The sequence below is a fragment of the Lonchura striata genome, chromosome 16 (assembly GCF_046129695.1).
Source record: "Lonchura striata isolate bLonStr1 chromosome 16, bLonStr1.mat, whole genome shotgun sequence".
NCBI classification, from domain to species: Eukaryota; Metazoa; Chordata; class Aves; order Passeriformes; family Estrildidae; genus Lonchura; species Lonchura striata.
Window position 1 is genome coordinate 10,587,759 of NC_134618.1, and position 18,848 is coordinate 10,606,606.

General features: G+C 39.5%; 1 protein-coding gene across 2 annotated transcripts in view; it reads left to right on the plus strand.

Moving 5' to 3' along the window:
- MOSMO (modulator of smoothened) overlaps nt 1-18,555 on the plus strand; it is a 31,232-nt gene extending 12,677 nt beyond the window's left edge. For both annotated transcript variants that reach the window (XM_021539777.3, XM_077786870.1), the window contains 2 exons: nt 7,944-8,156; nt 14,750-18,555. In XM_021539777.3, the coding sequence (XP_021395452.1) occupies nt 7,944-8,156; nt 14,750-14,934 (398 nt within the window). In that variant the 3' untranslated portion in view covers nt 14,935-18,555. The remainder of the gene's footprint in view (nt 1-7,943; nt 8,157-14,749) is intronic.
- Nucleotides 18,556-18,848: the final 293 nt, after the last annotated feature.

Consider the following 18,848-nt stretch of genomic DNA (forward strand, 5'->3'; position numbering starts at 1 on the left):
TTCTGAAGTAGGAATGAATACCTTCTTCTGAAGGAAAGAATACCTTCAGCACAGGCGGATTTCTTGGCTCTGATATGTGAGAACACACAGCCTTTGTTGTGTCAGGAGAGTTGTTCCTGCATTAGTGCCTGAGGGTAGCTCTTAGAGAGTCTGGTGATTCATCACAAAAGTAGAATCTAAAAGAGAGAGGGGTTGCAAAATTGAAAAAACATTAAGTAGACTCAATACACAAGCAACAGGGCATTGAAAGTTACTAGAATTCAGAAATAAACTTACTTTTTATTAGTCCAAATGTCTGCAATTTAGGCATCTCTTAGAACTAATGTATCATAATGATTGTCATCTGTAGTAAAAAACTTTTCTAATATGTGTCTTTCTCAATAGATGGTCCCTGATTTTTTTTCTCTTTGGGAAAGGAATAGGGAGGGCGAAGACTGTGGGCTGTGTGGAGGGGGGATTTGGTTTGCATTAGGCATGATACAAACACAGAATTGAAAAATTTTGAGGCAACTTAGCACCAGATGTTCTTCAGCAGCAAGGCAAGGTTGTGTGCTAATATAGCACAACTCTTTGGACATTTGCTTTAGACTCTAAAATTTTGAATTCTTCTCTTTAAAAGTCAGTAAGATTTCTAAGGAGTACCAAAAATGGTACCTAATAAGTTCAGTTCTCTGGAAATTAGATTGTTAAACATAGATAAATTGGTAGGCTCCTCATAGCTAACATAAGCTGTGTTTGAAGCCGAGGATATTACCTTACATGTATAAATATTTTTAAGAATACTTTGTTCCTGAAGCAAGTAAATATCCTTTACATCTCTAGAGCAAGATGGATGATCCATTTCAGAGTTGGTTTGGAAGGAAGAGAGCATCAGATTTGGAGAGAAGAGGATAAATGGAGTAGAAGAGAAATAACGGGTTGTATAACATAATTTTGCAAGGACTCTTTCAACAAGGACTCTTACAACAAGGTTCTTAAGAGGCCCTCTGGATATAACAGGAACTTGACAAGTAAATCTAGGTTTTTATTTAAAACTGACTTTTTAACATAGTACAAATATTTTTTAGCCGTTTGCTTCATACCAATAGAAATCCAGTAGGTATCTGAATTGATCTTGCATCTGGTCTTCTTCAAAGTGAGAACTCCAAAGCTTTTTTCCCAGGGTTATGATACCTATTAGATGATTTGAGAGACAAATTGTAGTGAAGGCCAAAAGCATAAGATTTGGAAAGATAATTTATAATCAGGTTTTTTTTTAACTATTCTATGTTCTCTGGCTTTGCAGCTGATCTTTTTCAGCCTTCCTGTAGATCATCCTTTAACATTCATAAATCTTATTTTAGTGAGTCTTGGTTTCCTGTTAATCTGCTACCTGTACAAAGTACTGGAACATCTGCAGTGAAAGAATCAATCTCTTCTGCTACATCCTGAATACTTTACTTGCATGGTAACCTCAAAGTCATTTTAGCAGCATAAGTGCTAAAGATAAAGCATAAACTGCCTCCATTCCTCACAAAAGAAGTAATTATTTTTGTAAGAACTGTACTAGACATTGTATTCTCATACTTGATTAGAGACTGGCAGTTGATCTCGTCTTATTTTTTTATTCTTTTTTATACCCGTTATACCTACCCAGGTATAACTCAGTTACTGTGTTGTCCTACAATGACTGAAACACAAATGGGGTTCCACTTGCATATAGTTACTTAGTTGCAGTTAATTATGTGTACGTGCTGTTTTTAAAAATGCTATTTGACGCTGTAAACCTGTAAAAGTTGATTTAGTGGGTCAAGGATGAAAATTGAGGTGAGGACTATAATTTACAAGGCTGTAACTTTGAACAGTTGTAGATACAGAGCAGGTCTGTGAGCTGTGCCTGTGGGCCTCATTCAGTGGGACCTGACATTCAGAGATCCCAAGATTCTGTTTGACTCTTAAAACATGGGCCTTGCTGTACAGGATCTGGTGGTGTTCCCCAGCGTTGTTAATTCTTTTTTCCTCCTTGGTTTTGCAAACCAGCAGGATGCTGTTATCTTTTTCCCCTTCACACCAGAGGTGGTGCTTATCCTACAAAGGCATAACTTTTCCCCTAACCCCTGCATTGCTTATTCAAGAGCATGGCTAATCTCATAAGAGGGTACAGGACCTGATTTCTAATGCAGTTTTGAACTGGAAAAGTAGAATTAACTGTATGAAGTACCTCCAAGATTGTGGTGGGAAATGATCAGTACTGTCAGTTCCCTGGATTTTGGGAAAGGCAGAAGAGAGAGCCCTCTGTTTCCAAGAAACTACTACCTAGATATAGAATTCATAGAAATTTTGCCCAAAACAAAATATATATAAATAAACTTAAAGAAGTCATTCTCTCTTCCCCCTTTGTACAGCAACATCCCTTCAAGTGCCTGTTGCAGGAAAATAAATTCCATATGTAAGAATGGGAAACATCCCACTTCAACTGCCAAATTCCTTTGATGACTTTGAAAATTTTCTTCTTGGAAGCCCCTCCTCTTTGTTTCCTATATGGGTAGGTGCATTGGAACTATTCTTTCTGTGCCGTGTTGTTTGTTCCTCTCAGAAATTCCTCAGCTACGCTTCACTCACATTGAAAGCACTCTTCTGTCAGCTTGGTTGCAAGCAAGGAGCAGCTTGTTAAAGGCAAGCTGGCCAAAGCCAGCTTGATGGTTATCCTGGTGCCTAGAATTAATCTGCCATGACCAAATCACTGTTTTCTTTAGACCTTTCAAGTTTCCACTTGGATGGGCAACAAGCTACAGCTCTGCTCATTGCTAGAGCCTTTCCCCTTAGGTGGACCTACACCTTTTCCCATTCAAGTTTATCAGCTGAATTGAACTTAGAAATTTTCCAAAACCAAGCTGTCCTTGCCTGTGGCCCAGTGAGAGTTACAGGGAAAGGATTAACTGAGCTGCCCTTAACTTCACATCTGTCATTCTCTGGCATGTGACTGTTACCTAACCAGCAGCAATGAATGTTTTAGTGTGCCCAAGTAACACAGCTTCATGTACTGTGCTCATTGCTAAAACATAAAATGTAGCAGTGTCCTTGCCACACTGGCAGTGTTCTAAGATTTATATCACCAGCACCAACTGTGCTTTTCACTTAGCAAAGATGGTTTGACAAGTCCACAGTACACCAAAGTATCTCCTTTGAGCTGCTCTGCCAGTCACAACTGGCATTTCCAGCACCACCCCATCTCATCAGGACAATGAAGGAGGGAGAACAGGTGGCTCTCTGGGGACAGTTCCAGTTTTAACCTCCTCACAAGGCATTTGGCCATAGTGCTTAATAAATATTAGTATTGAGCATTTTGCTAAGGATGTGGTTGATACAGGGGAGGTAGAAATAAGGAAGCAGTTGTCAAGAAATAGAAGGAGTTGCAGATGCATTTAAACCCAAGCAATAGCATTTTATCTAAAATGATGGTAAAGACTAAACTTATTTTCCAGCTGGGACAGTAGAGGAACACAGAGGAGGAGCAGGTACCCCAGGCTGAGCAAGAGCAGTTCTGAGGGTTTGTGCCATGGAGGTTCATGTGTCAGCTTGTGTGAGTTCTGGGACCTCCTAACATTTGAGCCCCACCTCACTCACTGCATCTTGCTTTTACCATATTAGTTGTTTCTTGTGCTGTGGTGAGCTCCTTATGGCACTGGCACCTCTCCTGTGTCCATCTGGCACACTTGATCCCACATGTCCTGGCACTCGGATAACAGATGAACACTGAACATCTGAGTGGCCATTATTATGCTGCTGCTTTCCAGCCGTGCTATTGCTGTGCCACTTTTAATAATTCAGAAGTCATGTAGAGGAGGGGGAGTTAAAGGGCTGCAGCAATCTTTGTTTCTCTCTGTAGAGTGTGATGCCTCCTTGGTGGCTCTGTAGTTACCAGGGAAACAAGAGAGGAATGGCAGAGCACTGCGGGGCTGGAGTGGGACTTGGGGGTCGGCTCCCTGGCAGCTGCACATCTGCAACAGGGGGGAAAATAAGGGCTTGCCTTTCCTTGGTTTGGTGTCCTTCCCTCTCTTTTCTTCGATGGTTTTGTGAAATTTAATTGTTAAATAGGTGATGCTCCCCAGTGTTGGTGTATTTGTTCAAGACAAATCATTGATTCTAGTAAAAATATGCAGTGTTGAAAAATGAGCATTACTAGTGGTTTTGAGGAGTTGGATGATCACAAAATCTTTCTCTGAAATTAACTGGAGCCCTGGTTATACACAGACTGTCACTACTGAGAGGTTTTTTAATGTGTTAGAAATGCTTTGGCACTTCAGGGAATAGATTTACTGGAAAAGAATAAGGACCACTTCGGTAACATTTACTCAGTGCAGCAATCTCTGATTTGATAAAGGTCGAATTTCATTTTTAGTAATTAGCATATCTATCCTAATCACCTCCTGCTCTAGCTGTACTGACCTGAATAATGCCAGCCTCAGAAGCTCTGGGGAGAGAGAAGCAGGTGAGAGCAGGGGAGCAGCCCCTGCACCTCAGGCTTCTCCCTGTGGCTCCCGAGGGCTGAGCCGTGCAGGCAGGGAGACGTGGGTGGGCAGCTGTGTTTACTGCAGGTGTTTAGGGCTGGATCCATCTTTCAGCTGCCTAATCTTCTGGCATTAGCTGTGCTGTTTGTTCCAGACCTGTGTTAGGTGCTCAGATTTTCAGCAATTATGCTGAGTAGTTCTGAGAGGATGACTTAAAAAGCTTTTATTTATGGATCTCAGTGGAACTTGGTGATTGGTTGGAGATGGGCTGTTGAGCTGTTCCCTAACTACAGGCAGAAGGACTCTGTGCAGTTTCATATCTCTGTCCCTCTTTTCAATGATAGACTAGATAAGGAGAAACAAGATTTTCTATAACAAGTTTGTTTGCAGCTCCCTGGCAACTGTTTACTTGATTGCTTCAGAATGGGACCAACAGAATAGAATACCATATAAACACGCTCTTCTTTTGAATTTCATGGCAAATGAATACTGTTTTTCCACACTAGAGACTTCTTTTGAAGTCTGAATTCAACAGATTTGTCACTGTGGGATGAGCCCTGAGGTTTCATTTCCTTGTGCCCAGTTTATGCACACAAGTCAGGTATTCCTGTGTAGTCAACTTGAACTTGAACTGAATTTATGAGCACGTAATGAGGTTGATTTTCCAGTTACCTTTGTGAAACCTTTAGAAACGGTTCACAGACCTCTTGCTCTCCACTTGGCTCCCTGGAGGCTGCATATTCAAGGTTCAAAACCTTAAATATGGAGTATATCGACTTCAGATTTGTAATCCATAAAGCAGAGTTCAGAAAAAATACTCTGTATGTGCTAGAAAGATCTTACCATAAAGCTCAGTATATTTCCTCTAATTGCTGACATTTAAAAACTCTGATTAAAAAAAAAAAACAAAACAAAACAAAAAAACCTCACCAGAGTAAAATAATACTCTTGGGCACCAGAAGTGATGTTTAGGAAGCCATCCTCTGAATAGTTTCTTGCAACTATCCTTGTGTATTAAGAAGGAATGCTACTATGGTACTCACAATTCAGAGATTTTTTTTTTCTGGTTTTATTCATTTTAATTTCTGGGGTTTTTTTTTGTTTGGGCTTTTTTTTTTTTTTTTAATCACCTTTTGAAGTAGTAGATATTGATAGTAAGAGAAATTGCATTAAAAATAATAATTCAAGATGGAATTCTCTTCCGTTTCCTCTAGATATGGTACTTTTGGGCTTAGCTTTGGTTCTCTCTTGAGTCAGACATGTTGAGTTTGCTCTTGTTAGTTGAAAAATATCTTCAACATAAACTGCAAATTGCAGGTACAAAATGAAATATTTGTCTCTTGCTTATACATGCTAATCTACAGCAGCTGGTTTTTTCAGTTTCAGTTAAGACACAGATTGGAACCATGTTCAGCAGAGTTACTCTTATAATTGCTACTTTTTCCAAAGTTAAAAATGCACTAAATTATTGCCACTGAAGTCAGGAGAGGTCTTTGAATTCAGAAAACATCTATTGAGCATATGATATCATTTTTATGAAGTCATTCTTTGATTAGAATTGCAGTTTAGAAAAAACTGACTTCTGCTGTAAAGATAGCAAATTGATGTTAAATCCTGGTCTTGCACAGTGATTTGGATTAATTTCCTCTTCTGTGATGCTGCAGTGAATAGCCTCTTTATCCCCAAAGTACAGGAAACTGCTCAGTGTTTTCTACGAGGTTCTGCAGTGTGTGTGCTCCTGGGAGCTTGACATTTAAGGACACAGGCACATCTCCCCTCTGCCCCAGCAGCTGATGTGCAATTAAAACATTGCAAGCTATGGAAGAGCAGCAGTTTGTGTAAAACTGTACTGTGCAGGCATGGAGCTGGGCAGGATTGCTTGTGTAACCCTGGCTCAGGTTTGTGTGATCCTGGTGCACAGCAGTGGTGTGACTGCTAGAGCAGAAAATGCCAACTTTATTGGTTTTGTAGTTGTTCAGTTTTTGGCTGTAATTAAAAGGATATATTTGAATAAAACAGATTTTGTAATCTAAACAAATGTTGCAAGAATACTTCAACAGAACAGGTTCAGTAATGGTTTTGCTTTTGGTTCTTCTCATCCTCTGGGATATGAAGCAGTACATTTAATAAGACTCTAAACATCTAATAAAACATACTATGCTGCCTCCTAACCCAGCAATTCTAAGCTCAGAAGCTAATTCTGCTGGTACTCATTGCTCAGGTTTGAGCAGAGAGATCTGTAGAAATTAACTCCAGGGTGCCAGGAGGTACATGCTAGGACTGGTTAATCTTTTGAGTATTGGTTTTCTCATTTGTTACACACTTTTTCCTTCCCCCAAAAAGAGGCTAGAAAGTGTGATAGATGTCTCTTCCTCCAAAGGACATCCTAAACTTAAGCTTCTCGGTCTTACTGTAATTGTATCTAAGTTGTCCTTTTTTTATTTGAAACAGGTCAAATGAAACCATATTTACTTGAAGTAATTTGTGGAGAAAGATGTTGACTCTGATGCTGTCCACTGTTAGATTTTTATGCTAATGTAGATAAAGAATAATTGTGATTATTTAGGACAGCAGTTCAGAAGAAAAGACAAAATTGAGAAATTTAAGAGACACTGGAAGAAATGGATCTTAATCTTCAGTGTTAAATTGGGGTTAGAAAGATAACTTCATTATTAAAGCTCGCTGAAAGCTTCTTTATGAGTCTCAAAAGCACTGACTTGGATTTAAAATAAGATTTTTAAAAATATATATTATTTAACATAAAATACATCATTTTGGCTAAATCTTTATGGTTCCTGTACCAATCTTATCCTTTTCCTAGGATCTTTTTGATAGATCTTTTCTGTAGATATCCCAGTTTCTGTGTGTAGTAACTCTTGTTAGCAGTCAAAAGGATTGATCAAGTCTTGCATGGAGGGACTCTTCTTAATGAGTAGAAGTGGGGATTTTTTAACGTTTTTAAAATCATACATTAATTAAATGCAGTTTCTGCTGCAAGAGTCAGAGGCTTAAAGCTGTATTTACAGATGAGGGGGAAAGATATTAAACAATTAAATGCATTTTAGGGGGGCTGCAACTCATTTTGTTAGACTATAAAAGTACTTCATCCTGCACAGATGACAGAGTGATCCTCTATGCAAGTCAGCTACCACGTTAGCAGCTATTGGCAGGCTTTATTACAAGTGCTTTATCCTTTGATTAGACCTTGATTGCCACTCAGGAACCAGATACAGCTTGCAGCCATCTCACTTCAGCTTGTGCAAGCGTGAGATAAAGGAACATGAAGGCAGATGTTTATAGCATGCCCCCCATCCTCCGTGTTTGAAAGGCTTACTGAGGTTCATCAAAGAAAGAATCCCTTACTTTGGGGCAATTCTGAGCTGTGGTTTGCAATTGAGCGCCCCTCAGAGAGGATTTTGAAAGTTTACTTGCCTCTCTGCTATGTATTTTCAGGTGCTCTCACAGTTGGCCTTGTGCGACAGTGTCAAACCATCCATGGACGTGACAGGACCTGTATTCCTCCACGGCTGCCTCCCGAGTGGGTCACTACGTTATTTTTCATCATAATGGGAATCATTTCACTAACTGTCACATGTGGTTTGCTGGTGGCTTCCCACTGGCGAAGAGAAGCTACTAAATATGCCCGCTGGATAGCTTTCACTGGAAGTAAGTGACCTCAACTGCACAGTTGACCTGTATGCAGGATAAACTGGTGGAGTCTGAAATAACACCACAGTGTTGGAAAGGAGCAACTGCTTAGGGCTCCTGCTATGCAAATCATTCCTTCTCTTTGAATACCACATCTGAGGGAAAAGTAAGTCTTCAGAAATAAAGGGGTTGGTGTCTTAAGTGACTGTAATTGAAAGGGAATAATGGTGTGAAAGAAAGGAAGGCCTGACCCTTTTACCTTCCTTGGGCAGTACCATTAATTGACCTAAGAAAATGAGCAGGGATAGAAGAGGTCAGTTCTGACTTGAGTGGTTGTAGTATTTCATACTTCCCCACTCCCATATATCCAGGACTTAATCCTAGCAGCTTGCAAGTACTGAAAATTCCCTCTCGGAGGCAGTTGGTACATCTGAGGTAACCTGTCCTTACTCAGGTGTCTCGTGAATACCTCGTTCGGGGTTGAGGCTGGTTCAGTTCTGCTTCATGCTCACAGCAGCTGCTTTATTCAGAATGTCTGCATCCTAATTGGCTATGCAGGAGGATTGCCCACTGCAGAGCATCTGCTGTGCTCCACAGCATCAAGACTGCTGCTTCCAGAAGTGACCTGCAGCCATGCTTTAGCCAGAGGGAGGAGTACCAGTGCTTTTCTGCCTCCTTCACTGTGCTCTGCATGAGCACCAGTGTAACTCCTCACAGCTGAGCCTGCTCCAGCAGCCCTGTGTTTGCACACAGGGGAACATATCCTGTGGCTACTTCAGTGCAAAAAAACCCAGTTATAATGTGCAAGGGGAATAACTTTCAAACTTCCTTTTCTTGGTGTGTGTTACAGGCTTATCCCAACTGTGAAATGGTGCCTTAGTGGTGGGGATGACAGCATGAAAAAGCTCAAAACCTGAGGGCTTTTAAATTGACTTGAATTATGACAAACCACTAAAGGTAGTGTGAACACTAACTAGAAATGCAAGTTTGTGGTTTACACGGGCATAAATAAGGTTTAATGGAACTCTGACATCTAATGATATCTGATACAAGTTAGATTTAACCTTGGTTTTGGGAAGGGAATAATATTAACAAGTGTACAGCTTCAACAAAGGTACTTCATTGAGGCACTTGTACAATCAGAGCCATCTTTCTGACAACATTTCTACACAGCATATTAAATTAACAGTGCTGCTCTTGCAGACAATGGAGCTATTGAAATGCTGTATCCATTGTGATTGACTTTCATTTATTTTCCGGTGAATGATTAAAATAGCAGACCTGAGTACTACTGAATATTCCAGCCCAACTTTTCCAGTGCACCTGTTTATACGTATTTCATGTGTAGCTAATATATGTGGTGGGGGAGGTTACTGTCAAATGCTGTATAAAGTTAAAATGGTTACAGTGAGCTGGACTGGAGTAAAAGCTCTTGGGTAAAGAGGGGAGTTTGAGTTCTAGATATCAATGTTTTTCTGTAATATCTGAAATCATCACATCCCTGCAGCTTTAGTTTTCTACAGCTGTGATGAGTAGTTCAGCCAAAAAGTGTGGTACCCTAAGGCTTTTTTGTTTTGGGCTTTTTCTCTAGAGATTTCTTCAGGCTTGCAACAGGTTCATTATTAGATGTCTCGGTATGGAAGGATAATTTTATTTCAGCACTTGTCTTCTTGGTATGAGATGTTTAATAATGAAACACACTAATTTGTTCTTTTGCAAGTCAGAATTATTCATAATTCTATTAAGATATGATCTCTGTGTTGCTGAAATTATAAAATTCAATGTCTTTGGTATTCATCTCTAATACATACAACTCTGTGACCTTTGCATTCCTGTTAACAAAGATGATGGGAAATTTTGTCTCTGAACTTACTTGTTAGGAAAATTAATTTTGAAAAATAGAAGTGAGTGGAAGGAAGAATTCTAGATTTTTCAAAAAGTTATTGAGAGTGACTTCTGTGGTTCATTGGCTACAACCCAAATTAGTAACTTATTTATAGGTTAGTATTAGGAACTATGCAGCCATGTGGAATCATTGGAATACCCTGAGCAGATCCTTCCTGTGAAATGCCAGTGCTATTTAGATGAAAATGTGTAACTCATTAGAAGGGGGTAGGGAACACTTCATATTTGTATTACGTCTCATCTGCAAGTGATTTCAAAACTCAGTGGCCTCGTGCAGGCTGCTAGAAGATCTTCTCACAGAACTTTCTGAACACAAGGCAGGACATGCTATCCTGGGCAGGCAGAGAAGTCTGCTGGGGCTTCCAAGGGAAGCTCTGGGACTGGCAGCTCTCTTCCTTCAAATGCAAGGGGGTCTGGAGTAAATATCTGAGGCAAAGGAATCCTTTTGCTCAGCCTTTTCCTTACAACTCTGTGAGCGGCAGGGAAAGCCTGGTAAGAGGTCACTTTTGTCCAGTTCATGCTGGCATTTATATATAGCTGCATAACTTATATTTTTCATGGAACTTTTCCTTGTAATCTTGGGATGACTCCAGGTGTTTTCAAGTAAATACCTATAGCTATTTTTTTTCATCTGCATACCTATAAATATGAATTGTTGCTGAGAGTGGTCTTGTTTATCTTGTTTAGCTAAGAGACATGAACACAGAAGTCTAACCTGTCAGTTCTCTTTCTTCTATACAACTTCTGAAGGGATACACCCCAAAGGAGATTTACAAGCACAGCATTTGCCTCATTCCCCAGTTGTTGGTGGGTTTACTGCACAGAAACTTATCCTTTCTGACATCTTTACAAACAGCTTTGTGGAGAGGAGAGCTATTGCTGTCCTCCAGGTCATACTGCATGAGTGACAAAAGTCTTGTACAGATAAATGTGAAGGTTTTCCATTGTTTTTTGTAGAGAAGTGTCTTTCAGGAATCAGGATTCCTGCTGATGTGATTGATTTTGTCACTCGGGGCATAGATACCATCAAAACTATCACTGGTGTTTCAGTAGTACCACATTCATACAGTGTAATGGAGAGTGGGTTCCCTGTTGTTCATCTGTGCACTGCCCAGGTTTTGTGTGATTCCTCAATGATCAGTGTGTTACAAACCCATAGCTGTGCCTCATGTGTAGGTAGCAGGCAAACCTCTGATCAGCTGTTCCTTTGGTTGTATACCAGAACTACCTTTTGCCATCCCAGCTTCTATACCATCTCATCTCTAATTATGCCCTGGCACATAGTGACACAAGTTGGTAGCCAAAAGGTGACCTGACTGGTATTTTTCCACATGTCTCTGACACTGCTCCTGTGTTGCTACCTCTGCTTTGGATTTATGTAAATCTCTGGCCTTTTCAGGGTGCTTGTTTTCTATCTTCCAGTTGATAAGATAGGATATGGTATAGGTATGGAAATCTCAAATGTTGTCATTTTCATGGTCCTTCAGACAGATACTCTTAAGTTCCATAAATAGAAACAATGTCTAGAGCTTATTCCCCATGGAGGCCACATAGGTGATCTCATGTATGTCATTACAATTTTGGCTGTTGCAGGAATTCACAGAGCTCCCTCAAGATCTGTTTGCATTGTACAGATTAAGGTCTCTCACCATCTGCTGCAGCTAGAAAGGGGATGAATCCTGTGTCTGCTACTATTGAATGAGTTGCTTCTCTGAGATGTATCAAGGGAGAAGATGCTAGGCAGAAAAATCGTATTTCTACCATTTTCCCAGCAATTACCAGAGAGTCTGGAATTGGTTTGGTTTTTGTCCCTGAGGATGTAAAAGTTCATGAGCAATAATGGACTGCTTTTTGGAATGCAAGTAAAAATGGAGCAGGATAATCACATCCTTAACTAACAGTAACTATCCTGTGAATGTCTGTCTCTGGTGTTCCTCAGTGAATAAAGTGCTTCTTGAGTTATTAAAGATTTGTAGCAGGTTGCTTTCTAAGTTGTGTCTGTATAGAGGCAAGCAGACAGTGAGCCTCTGAAGACTAAACATTTTTTAAGACCAGATTTCTTTTGAAGTTGTCATTAGATGCTCAAAACAATTTCAAGCTAAAGAATTAGAGGAACTAATTGTTTTTTTTGACAACCACTATTCAATGCAGACTAGAAGGCTCTTCTTGAATTTACATAGGTCTGCTCAAGAAACATATACCCATGCTTTCTGCAGATGGACTCAGATGTTTGACGTGCAATTAACAAAAGGAAACATTTTTTTAGGATTAGATTGTGTCATGTGGAATTACATTAACCAACAATCGTGTCGATTAAAACTTTCTTCATAGTTTAATTTTAAACGTCTGGTGTGTGGGTCTGTGGTTCTGTTCTAATAGATGGCCTAATGAGGTGACAGTGAGCAGGAATGTGGCAGCCGTGCAGTTGCAGATGTTTTCTGACTGTGCTCTTTCCCTTCCCCTTTGAAGAATAACCCGGCGGTGCGGGCACGGTGCGAGCGAGACACGAGCCCCCTCCAGTGGAACATCGGGGTTTTCCTGCCCGGCACTGGCAGCCGAAGGAATGATCCTGGTGCTGGCTGCTCTTGGCTCAAGGTGTTGTGAAAGCTGCTTTATGTGTTTTGGAAGGCAAGGAGCAGCTGATGTTCTGATGTGGATCATGGTTGATGAAAGCATCCTTCTTTGTTTATGTCCAGATCCTACTTGGACACTCTCTGAATTCAGATTCATCATGTCCAGTATCTTCTAGAATATTAGTGGGTTTTCCTCAAAGCTGATATCTGGGCTATGGAAATCATAAGCACTAAGATATAAAATATGTGGTAAACTGTTCATCTTGGATATACATGGAGTCCACTTAAAAATGGGTTTATTGTGGGCATTGTAGCTGGATGAACTGGAGGATCTGTGTTTAGTGAGGAAAAGGAGTAGTGAAGCTACATTAAAAAATATTGATGCTGTTCCAGCCAATCATTTTCTCATTTGAAAGGCTAGAAATGTCGTCCTGGTGAGGCCAAAGGGGACAGGTACTTCTTGCAGGGGAGTGGTGATTAAGGTGATGGTTATTACTATTACCAGTGGGTTTTGATGTTGCTTGTTTGTCTTTTAAGGAGGCTCAAGTAGGGAACAGCGTCCCCAGGGTTTCCCCTGTCTTGGGTGGAATGATAATTCCACCCAATGGTAGAAGAGAAGGGAAAGAGGAGGCAATGACAGCTCCTGTGTCCCTTACTAACAAACGAAAAGCAGCAGCCTGTGTTAACTAGAGAAAGCTGAAAAAGTCGGCCTATGATGCACTTTGTTCAGGCAGGAGCATTGTATAACTTGGCTTGAATTTTCTTTTTTCTGTGTGGCCAGGTTATAGGCAGAGTTTGAGGACTAGGAAGGGCTTCAGTGTGAGCTGTGCTTCATGTCAGAAGATGTTTGGATTGGTGAGAGAACAGAGCAGGTTCAGCTCCTCTCTCCCCCAGATCTAATTTGATTCGGTTGAATAATAGGTATTGTGGTGCCATGTTCCACTCACAGTAAATAATGTCTGAAACAACGCTGAAATACATAGAAGTGAAATAAGAATAAAGCACTAATACTTGATTAAACTGGTAGAATCAGATAAAATTCTGTTTTATTCTAATACTGATTAAAAAACCCCAATTGTATATTCTTGTATATACAATCAAACCAATTCAAAAATTAATCCTTTTTATTGTGAAGAATATCTTGCCTCTCAGAGGAGCCATATTTAGAAGTCATTGCCTTGGTTGACAGTAGAGTCCTGCACAGCTACATCCAAACTCAACTGGGTTACTTTTCCAAAGGTGTGCTACAGAAACATTGAAGTTTTCATTTGGGAAACAACACTGGATGTTCTCTCCTGGGTGTGATCAGGATATTGAAATGTGCTGTGAGGAATCTTGGCTACTGTTGATACTTGAAAGCCTGTGAAATCTGTAATGTAATTTTTTAGCAGGAGTTCTGGATTTCTTCTTTCATACAGACTCATTTGCAAGAATAAAACATATACATGAGTTTGAAGTGAAATAAAAACAAAAACCCTCATTGCTTGGTCTCTTTGTTCACAGAGTCTGAATTTAGTTTTTCACTAAGAAGTTTGAACTAAACTGAATCAGAAAACTTTGATTTCATTGTATTACAATGAGAAATTCTAAGGATATTTCATTATCTAAGGAAACATTCATATAATGTTAGGAAACTGGTATCTTTTAATATTAAGAAACTGTAACGACAGTCTGACTGTTATCTATTTTTAGCAAAGCTTTTACAGAAAATGAATGTGTGAAGAATGGGAGAGGGCAACTACAGTTGGAAAAAGACAATTGATAATAGAAAAGGTTTCTTCAATGTTGAATGTTACTTAATCTTGACTGAGCAAAATGACTCTAAAATAACTGGAGAAGAAATGACTGAGCTTTGAGATGGTGATAGAAGTATATCTACCAACTTTTCTTCTGTAAAGAGGGTTCACAATATAGTCAGCAGAACTGAAATTACAGTCAAAATTGGGGACTTTTAGTCTTTCTTGGGAGTAGATGAGGGATGTTTTGAAAGCATCATAAAGCCTACTCAGTCATTTCAAGCAAGTTATCAGCTCTTCAGTCAGGATATTTTGCTTGTTTTTGTGAAGCACTCTGTGAATAGGTAAATATTTTCACTTTAACACATCAGTGACTGTTTTTTTCTTTTCTTTGCAGTGATTCTATTCTGTATGGCAGCCCTAATATTTCCAATAGGATTTTACATCAATGAAGTTGGAGGTCAACCGTATAAATTACCCAATAACACAGTGGTTGGGTCTTCGTATGTACTGTTTGTCTTATCCATTTTCTTTACAATAGTGGGACTTCTATTTGCTGGCAAAGTCTGTTTACCTGGCTGATGAATGTCTGGAATGCAGGACTTTATTTTGGAAAAGAGCAAGATATCAGAATTGCATTCTCAGGAGGATGCCTAAATCAGACTATCAAACACTGACTGAAAAGAGGAATGCTTTGACTTGTTCTCACTATGCACTTTGGATGAAAAAAAGGAGAGCCTTTCCCATAACCAAATACAGACCACGTTGACTAATCTCCTGAGCATACTTCAATGCAGTCAGGTCTGCACTGTGATAGGAACTAGTGAAGAATGCTTTACACTGACGAGCATAACGCCTCACATTACTGGACTGTTCCTGTTTTTAACGTCTAACAATTTGGAAGTCAAAGTATTTATGAACTTTGTGGTGGACCAGAGGGTTGTGGAGGAACTCAAGTGAGGCTGGCCTCACTGTTTAGGAGATTAGTGTTTTACATCTTCCTTCTAATGAGCAAAGCCTTTGGCACCAATGTGGATCAATCTTGCATTACTGCACCAAGAAGCCAATAGATCAAAACATGTTCTCTCAATGTATGTAACAGCAAAAAGACATACATCCCCTGCTCCCCCACTAGCTCTAGGAAACCCTAAGGAACATTTTAGAGGGGGATTTCGTCCTTATATTTATATAAATATATATATATAAATATATATATATATTTTGCTGATGCAGTATACAGTGTGTGTGTATGTGTGTGTGTGTGTGTGTGTGTATACACATATGTATATATATGTATATACACACAAATGATTCCTGGAAAAGAACTCAGAATGCTTTGCTAGCAAAACACTGTGGTGTGCAAAACTAGAACTCAATAGAAAAAAGCCATTTTTCTGAAGGCCACATAGCTGAGAGTCTTCAGTTTACCTCATTCTTTGTAGCAGCCCTTGATTTTAACAGTTTTTTGTAATAGGTACAAACGATCCCATGCCTTTCTAGGTGCAATTTTAAGTTAAGCTAAAATTCTTTTTATGGTAATTTATTTGTATATGAGGGTAGAAGGTGAGATCATGTCATACCTTAAAATCCTAATTTTGGGAAACTGACACTATTTAAATTATTAGCAACTGTTGTACAGAAAAATCTCTTTTTTCTACTTCATTGTTACATTAGCATTCATACATGTTCAAGCACAGCATATTACCATAGGTAAGCATTTCTTGTAGCACATATAAAATGCAACGTTTAAAGTAATGCAAACACTATCCCACTGCAGAGATGGATGAATTTATTTTCAGCTGAGTTTTAATTCATCTTTGCCAAAAAAATGAGCAATATAATTGTTAAAAATGTATGCCTTGTTTACTAAAGTTATTTTAAATGTAGATTTAATGGCCACCAAAATTTGGAGTAAATATTCCTCACTAAATTAGTTTTATTTTTCAATACAAGGATAAACCATTGAATCCACAGACATCTTAATTCACTACTAGGTTGGTGTTCCAGGGAAGCTGCCTACACTATCAGTATTTGTTTTCCAGTTAATATATAGTTTGCCTGAGATTAATACTGAAAACAAAAATTCTCTGTTTTAAGCACTGCTTCATTGAGCTTACTAGAGGAACTGCATTATTAATAAACAGTCACTTTAGGATGAAATTTTTGTTAAAATGAAATCAGCAGTTTCCAAAGTAATCACCAGATAAGCTGGAGTGTTTAACACAGTTTGCACAATTATTTTAAACTCTGTGCCATTCAGAACATAGTGGGTCCCTGCCTTTCTCCATTTCTTTCCCCTCCCCAATACAAAAATGTACAAAAATGTAATTTGTTGATGTATATTTTCTTTTGAAATTTTTGACCAAACTTGCCACTGGAATGGTTTCTAAGTATTTTTTTTTTCCAGTCAGCTCATTCACAGGTAGAATGGAATGTTTATGGATCACTAAATTTTTCCAAAGTATACTAATCTGTAAATACAGCCAAGCACTTACTCGGAAGTCATGGTTTAGCTATAATTTGGTTCCTAATTTAAGCCTTCATCTGCATGGGCAGTCTGAGGCCCCTAATGATAGAGGTGGAGGTAAAAGGCAGGGTTCAACTGCTTGATATCTTCAAAATTTTGGTGTTATCACTACTGTGTCCTAAGATAAAGTATTCATTAAAACTTGGATTATAAATTACATATTCAGAAATGTTACACTTGTAAATAGTTCAAGATTTTTGTGACTGGAACACAGCTGGGGGGTGGGGAGAGTTTCTAAGCTGCTAAAATTTCTTTCCCTTCCCGCCCCTCCAACTTACTTATTACAGTTATTGTAACATCATGTTAGGCTTTGGTTGAATGGATCATAATAATAATTTTTAAAAAAGCAAAAACACTTGGAGCATACCCAGACTGTGGCTGGCTGACTGGAAATGGATCTGATATGCCAGTGCTATTGCTATGAATTATTAAATGTTAGCAAAGGTTTATCAAATAGATTTATTAAATATTTGAGAATTTCAAATCCAGAAATAGATGTGGCCAAATGCATTTTAAAAAACCCAAACCAGTAATTGAAGAGACAGCTGTCAACAGTTGCTTTTAATAAGGTCACTAAGTACTATATAGTACAGTATTAATTTATAGCGAAAAATCATATCTTGTAAACTGTATATAAAACACTGTTTTATGGTGCAATCATTTGTCAAACTTATGTCTGTTACTTTTGTTTTAAAGTTGTGTGCATTCTTTTCATACCTAAGAGCATCACTGTAAAATCTGCTGAAGACTATTTATAGGTTTTATTTGCACAAGGTTTTGTTTTTAACTACAGGAAGTTCGTATTGAACATGCCTAAACATCTGTAGACTTTTTCAGTTCATGAAAAGCAAATGTTTCCATATGAATCTTCTCCAAAGGTAATCCCATATTTATGTTGAGTGTTTACATAAACTTTTCTGATTCTGCCATCATTTTTTAACTTTTTGAAGGACAGCTCATTTCATACATCACTAGAGAATTCCATTTATTCTTTTGCTTCTACATCCTCCCTAAGGTTTGATACCCCATCATAATGTAATTTGTGCACACTTTGTCATTTATTTGGCTAACAAAATGTAAGATTGGAAACTGAAAATACTTTCAGAAGGAAAAAACAGTAAATTTGTCTGTGTAAATCTTACTGAGCTCAGCTGAAATTATCACCTGGAAGCTGTTTGGCTCAGACCTGGGGAGGGTGTGCTTCCCAGAACACACCAGCCTAACCATTTAAAGTGTTTTTTGCGCTGTTAACCCAGCTGGAGAGCGATGCCGGTGTCCCGAAGGCACGGGCAGTGTGCCACACTCCCAGCCCCGGCTCTCCTGCCGTCCCTGTGTTCCCGAGACGCCGTTTAACCACTCCAGAACTGTAGGTTCCTGTTTGCCCACACACACACACACACACGAGAAAATGGAAGCTGTCCTTTAAAACCTTTGTGAAGGATGACCATAATGAAGGAAATAGTGTCTGCAGGTGTGCTGTCCTGCCTGGGCTCGAGGCCGGGCCCACCGCCTGCGCCCCCCGGCCTTTACTGAGGGTTGTTTTCTATTGGTTAGAGCATTTTTTCAATTAATGATTTCCGAACAAATGTTAATACAAACTGTATAAAATGAACATAATTTTCTTCACTTGTATTTTTGTTATTGAGCAAGTTTATCAAAATAAATTGTCTACTAAAGTGACTGGCTCCGGCTGTGCTGACTGGAACCGACCCCGCACACAGGTGTGCCCCCCCTCAGGTGTGTTTGTGTCCCCCTCAGGTGTGTGTGTGTGTCCACCTCAGGTGTGTGTGTGTGACCCCCTCAGGTGTGTCTGTCCCCCCTCAGGTGTGCCCCACCCTCAGGTGTGTGTGTGTGTGTCCTTCCTCAGGTGTGTGTGTGTGTCCCCTCAGCTGTGTCCCCTCACGCCCTGCGGGGCCCCTCGCCTCCCGCCCACCGGCGCCCTCAGGCGGCGGGAAGCGGCGCACTGGGG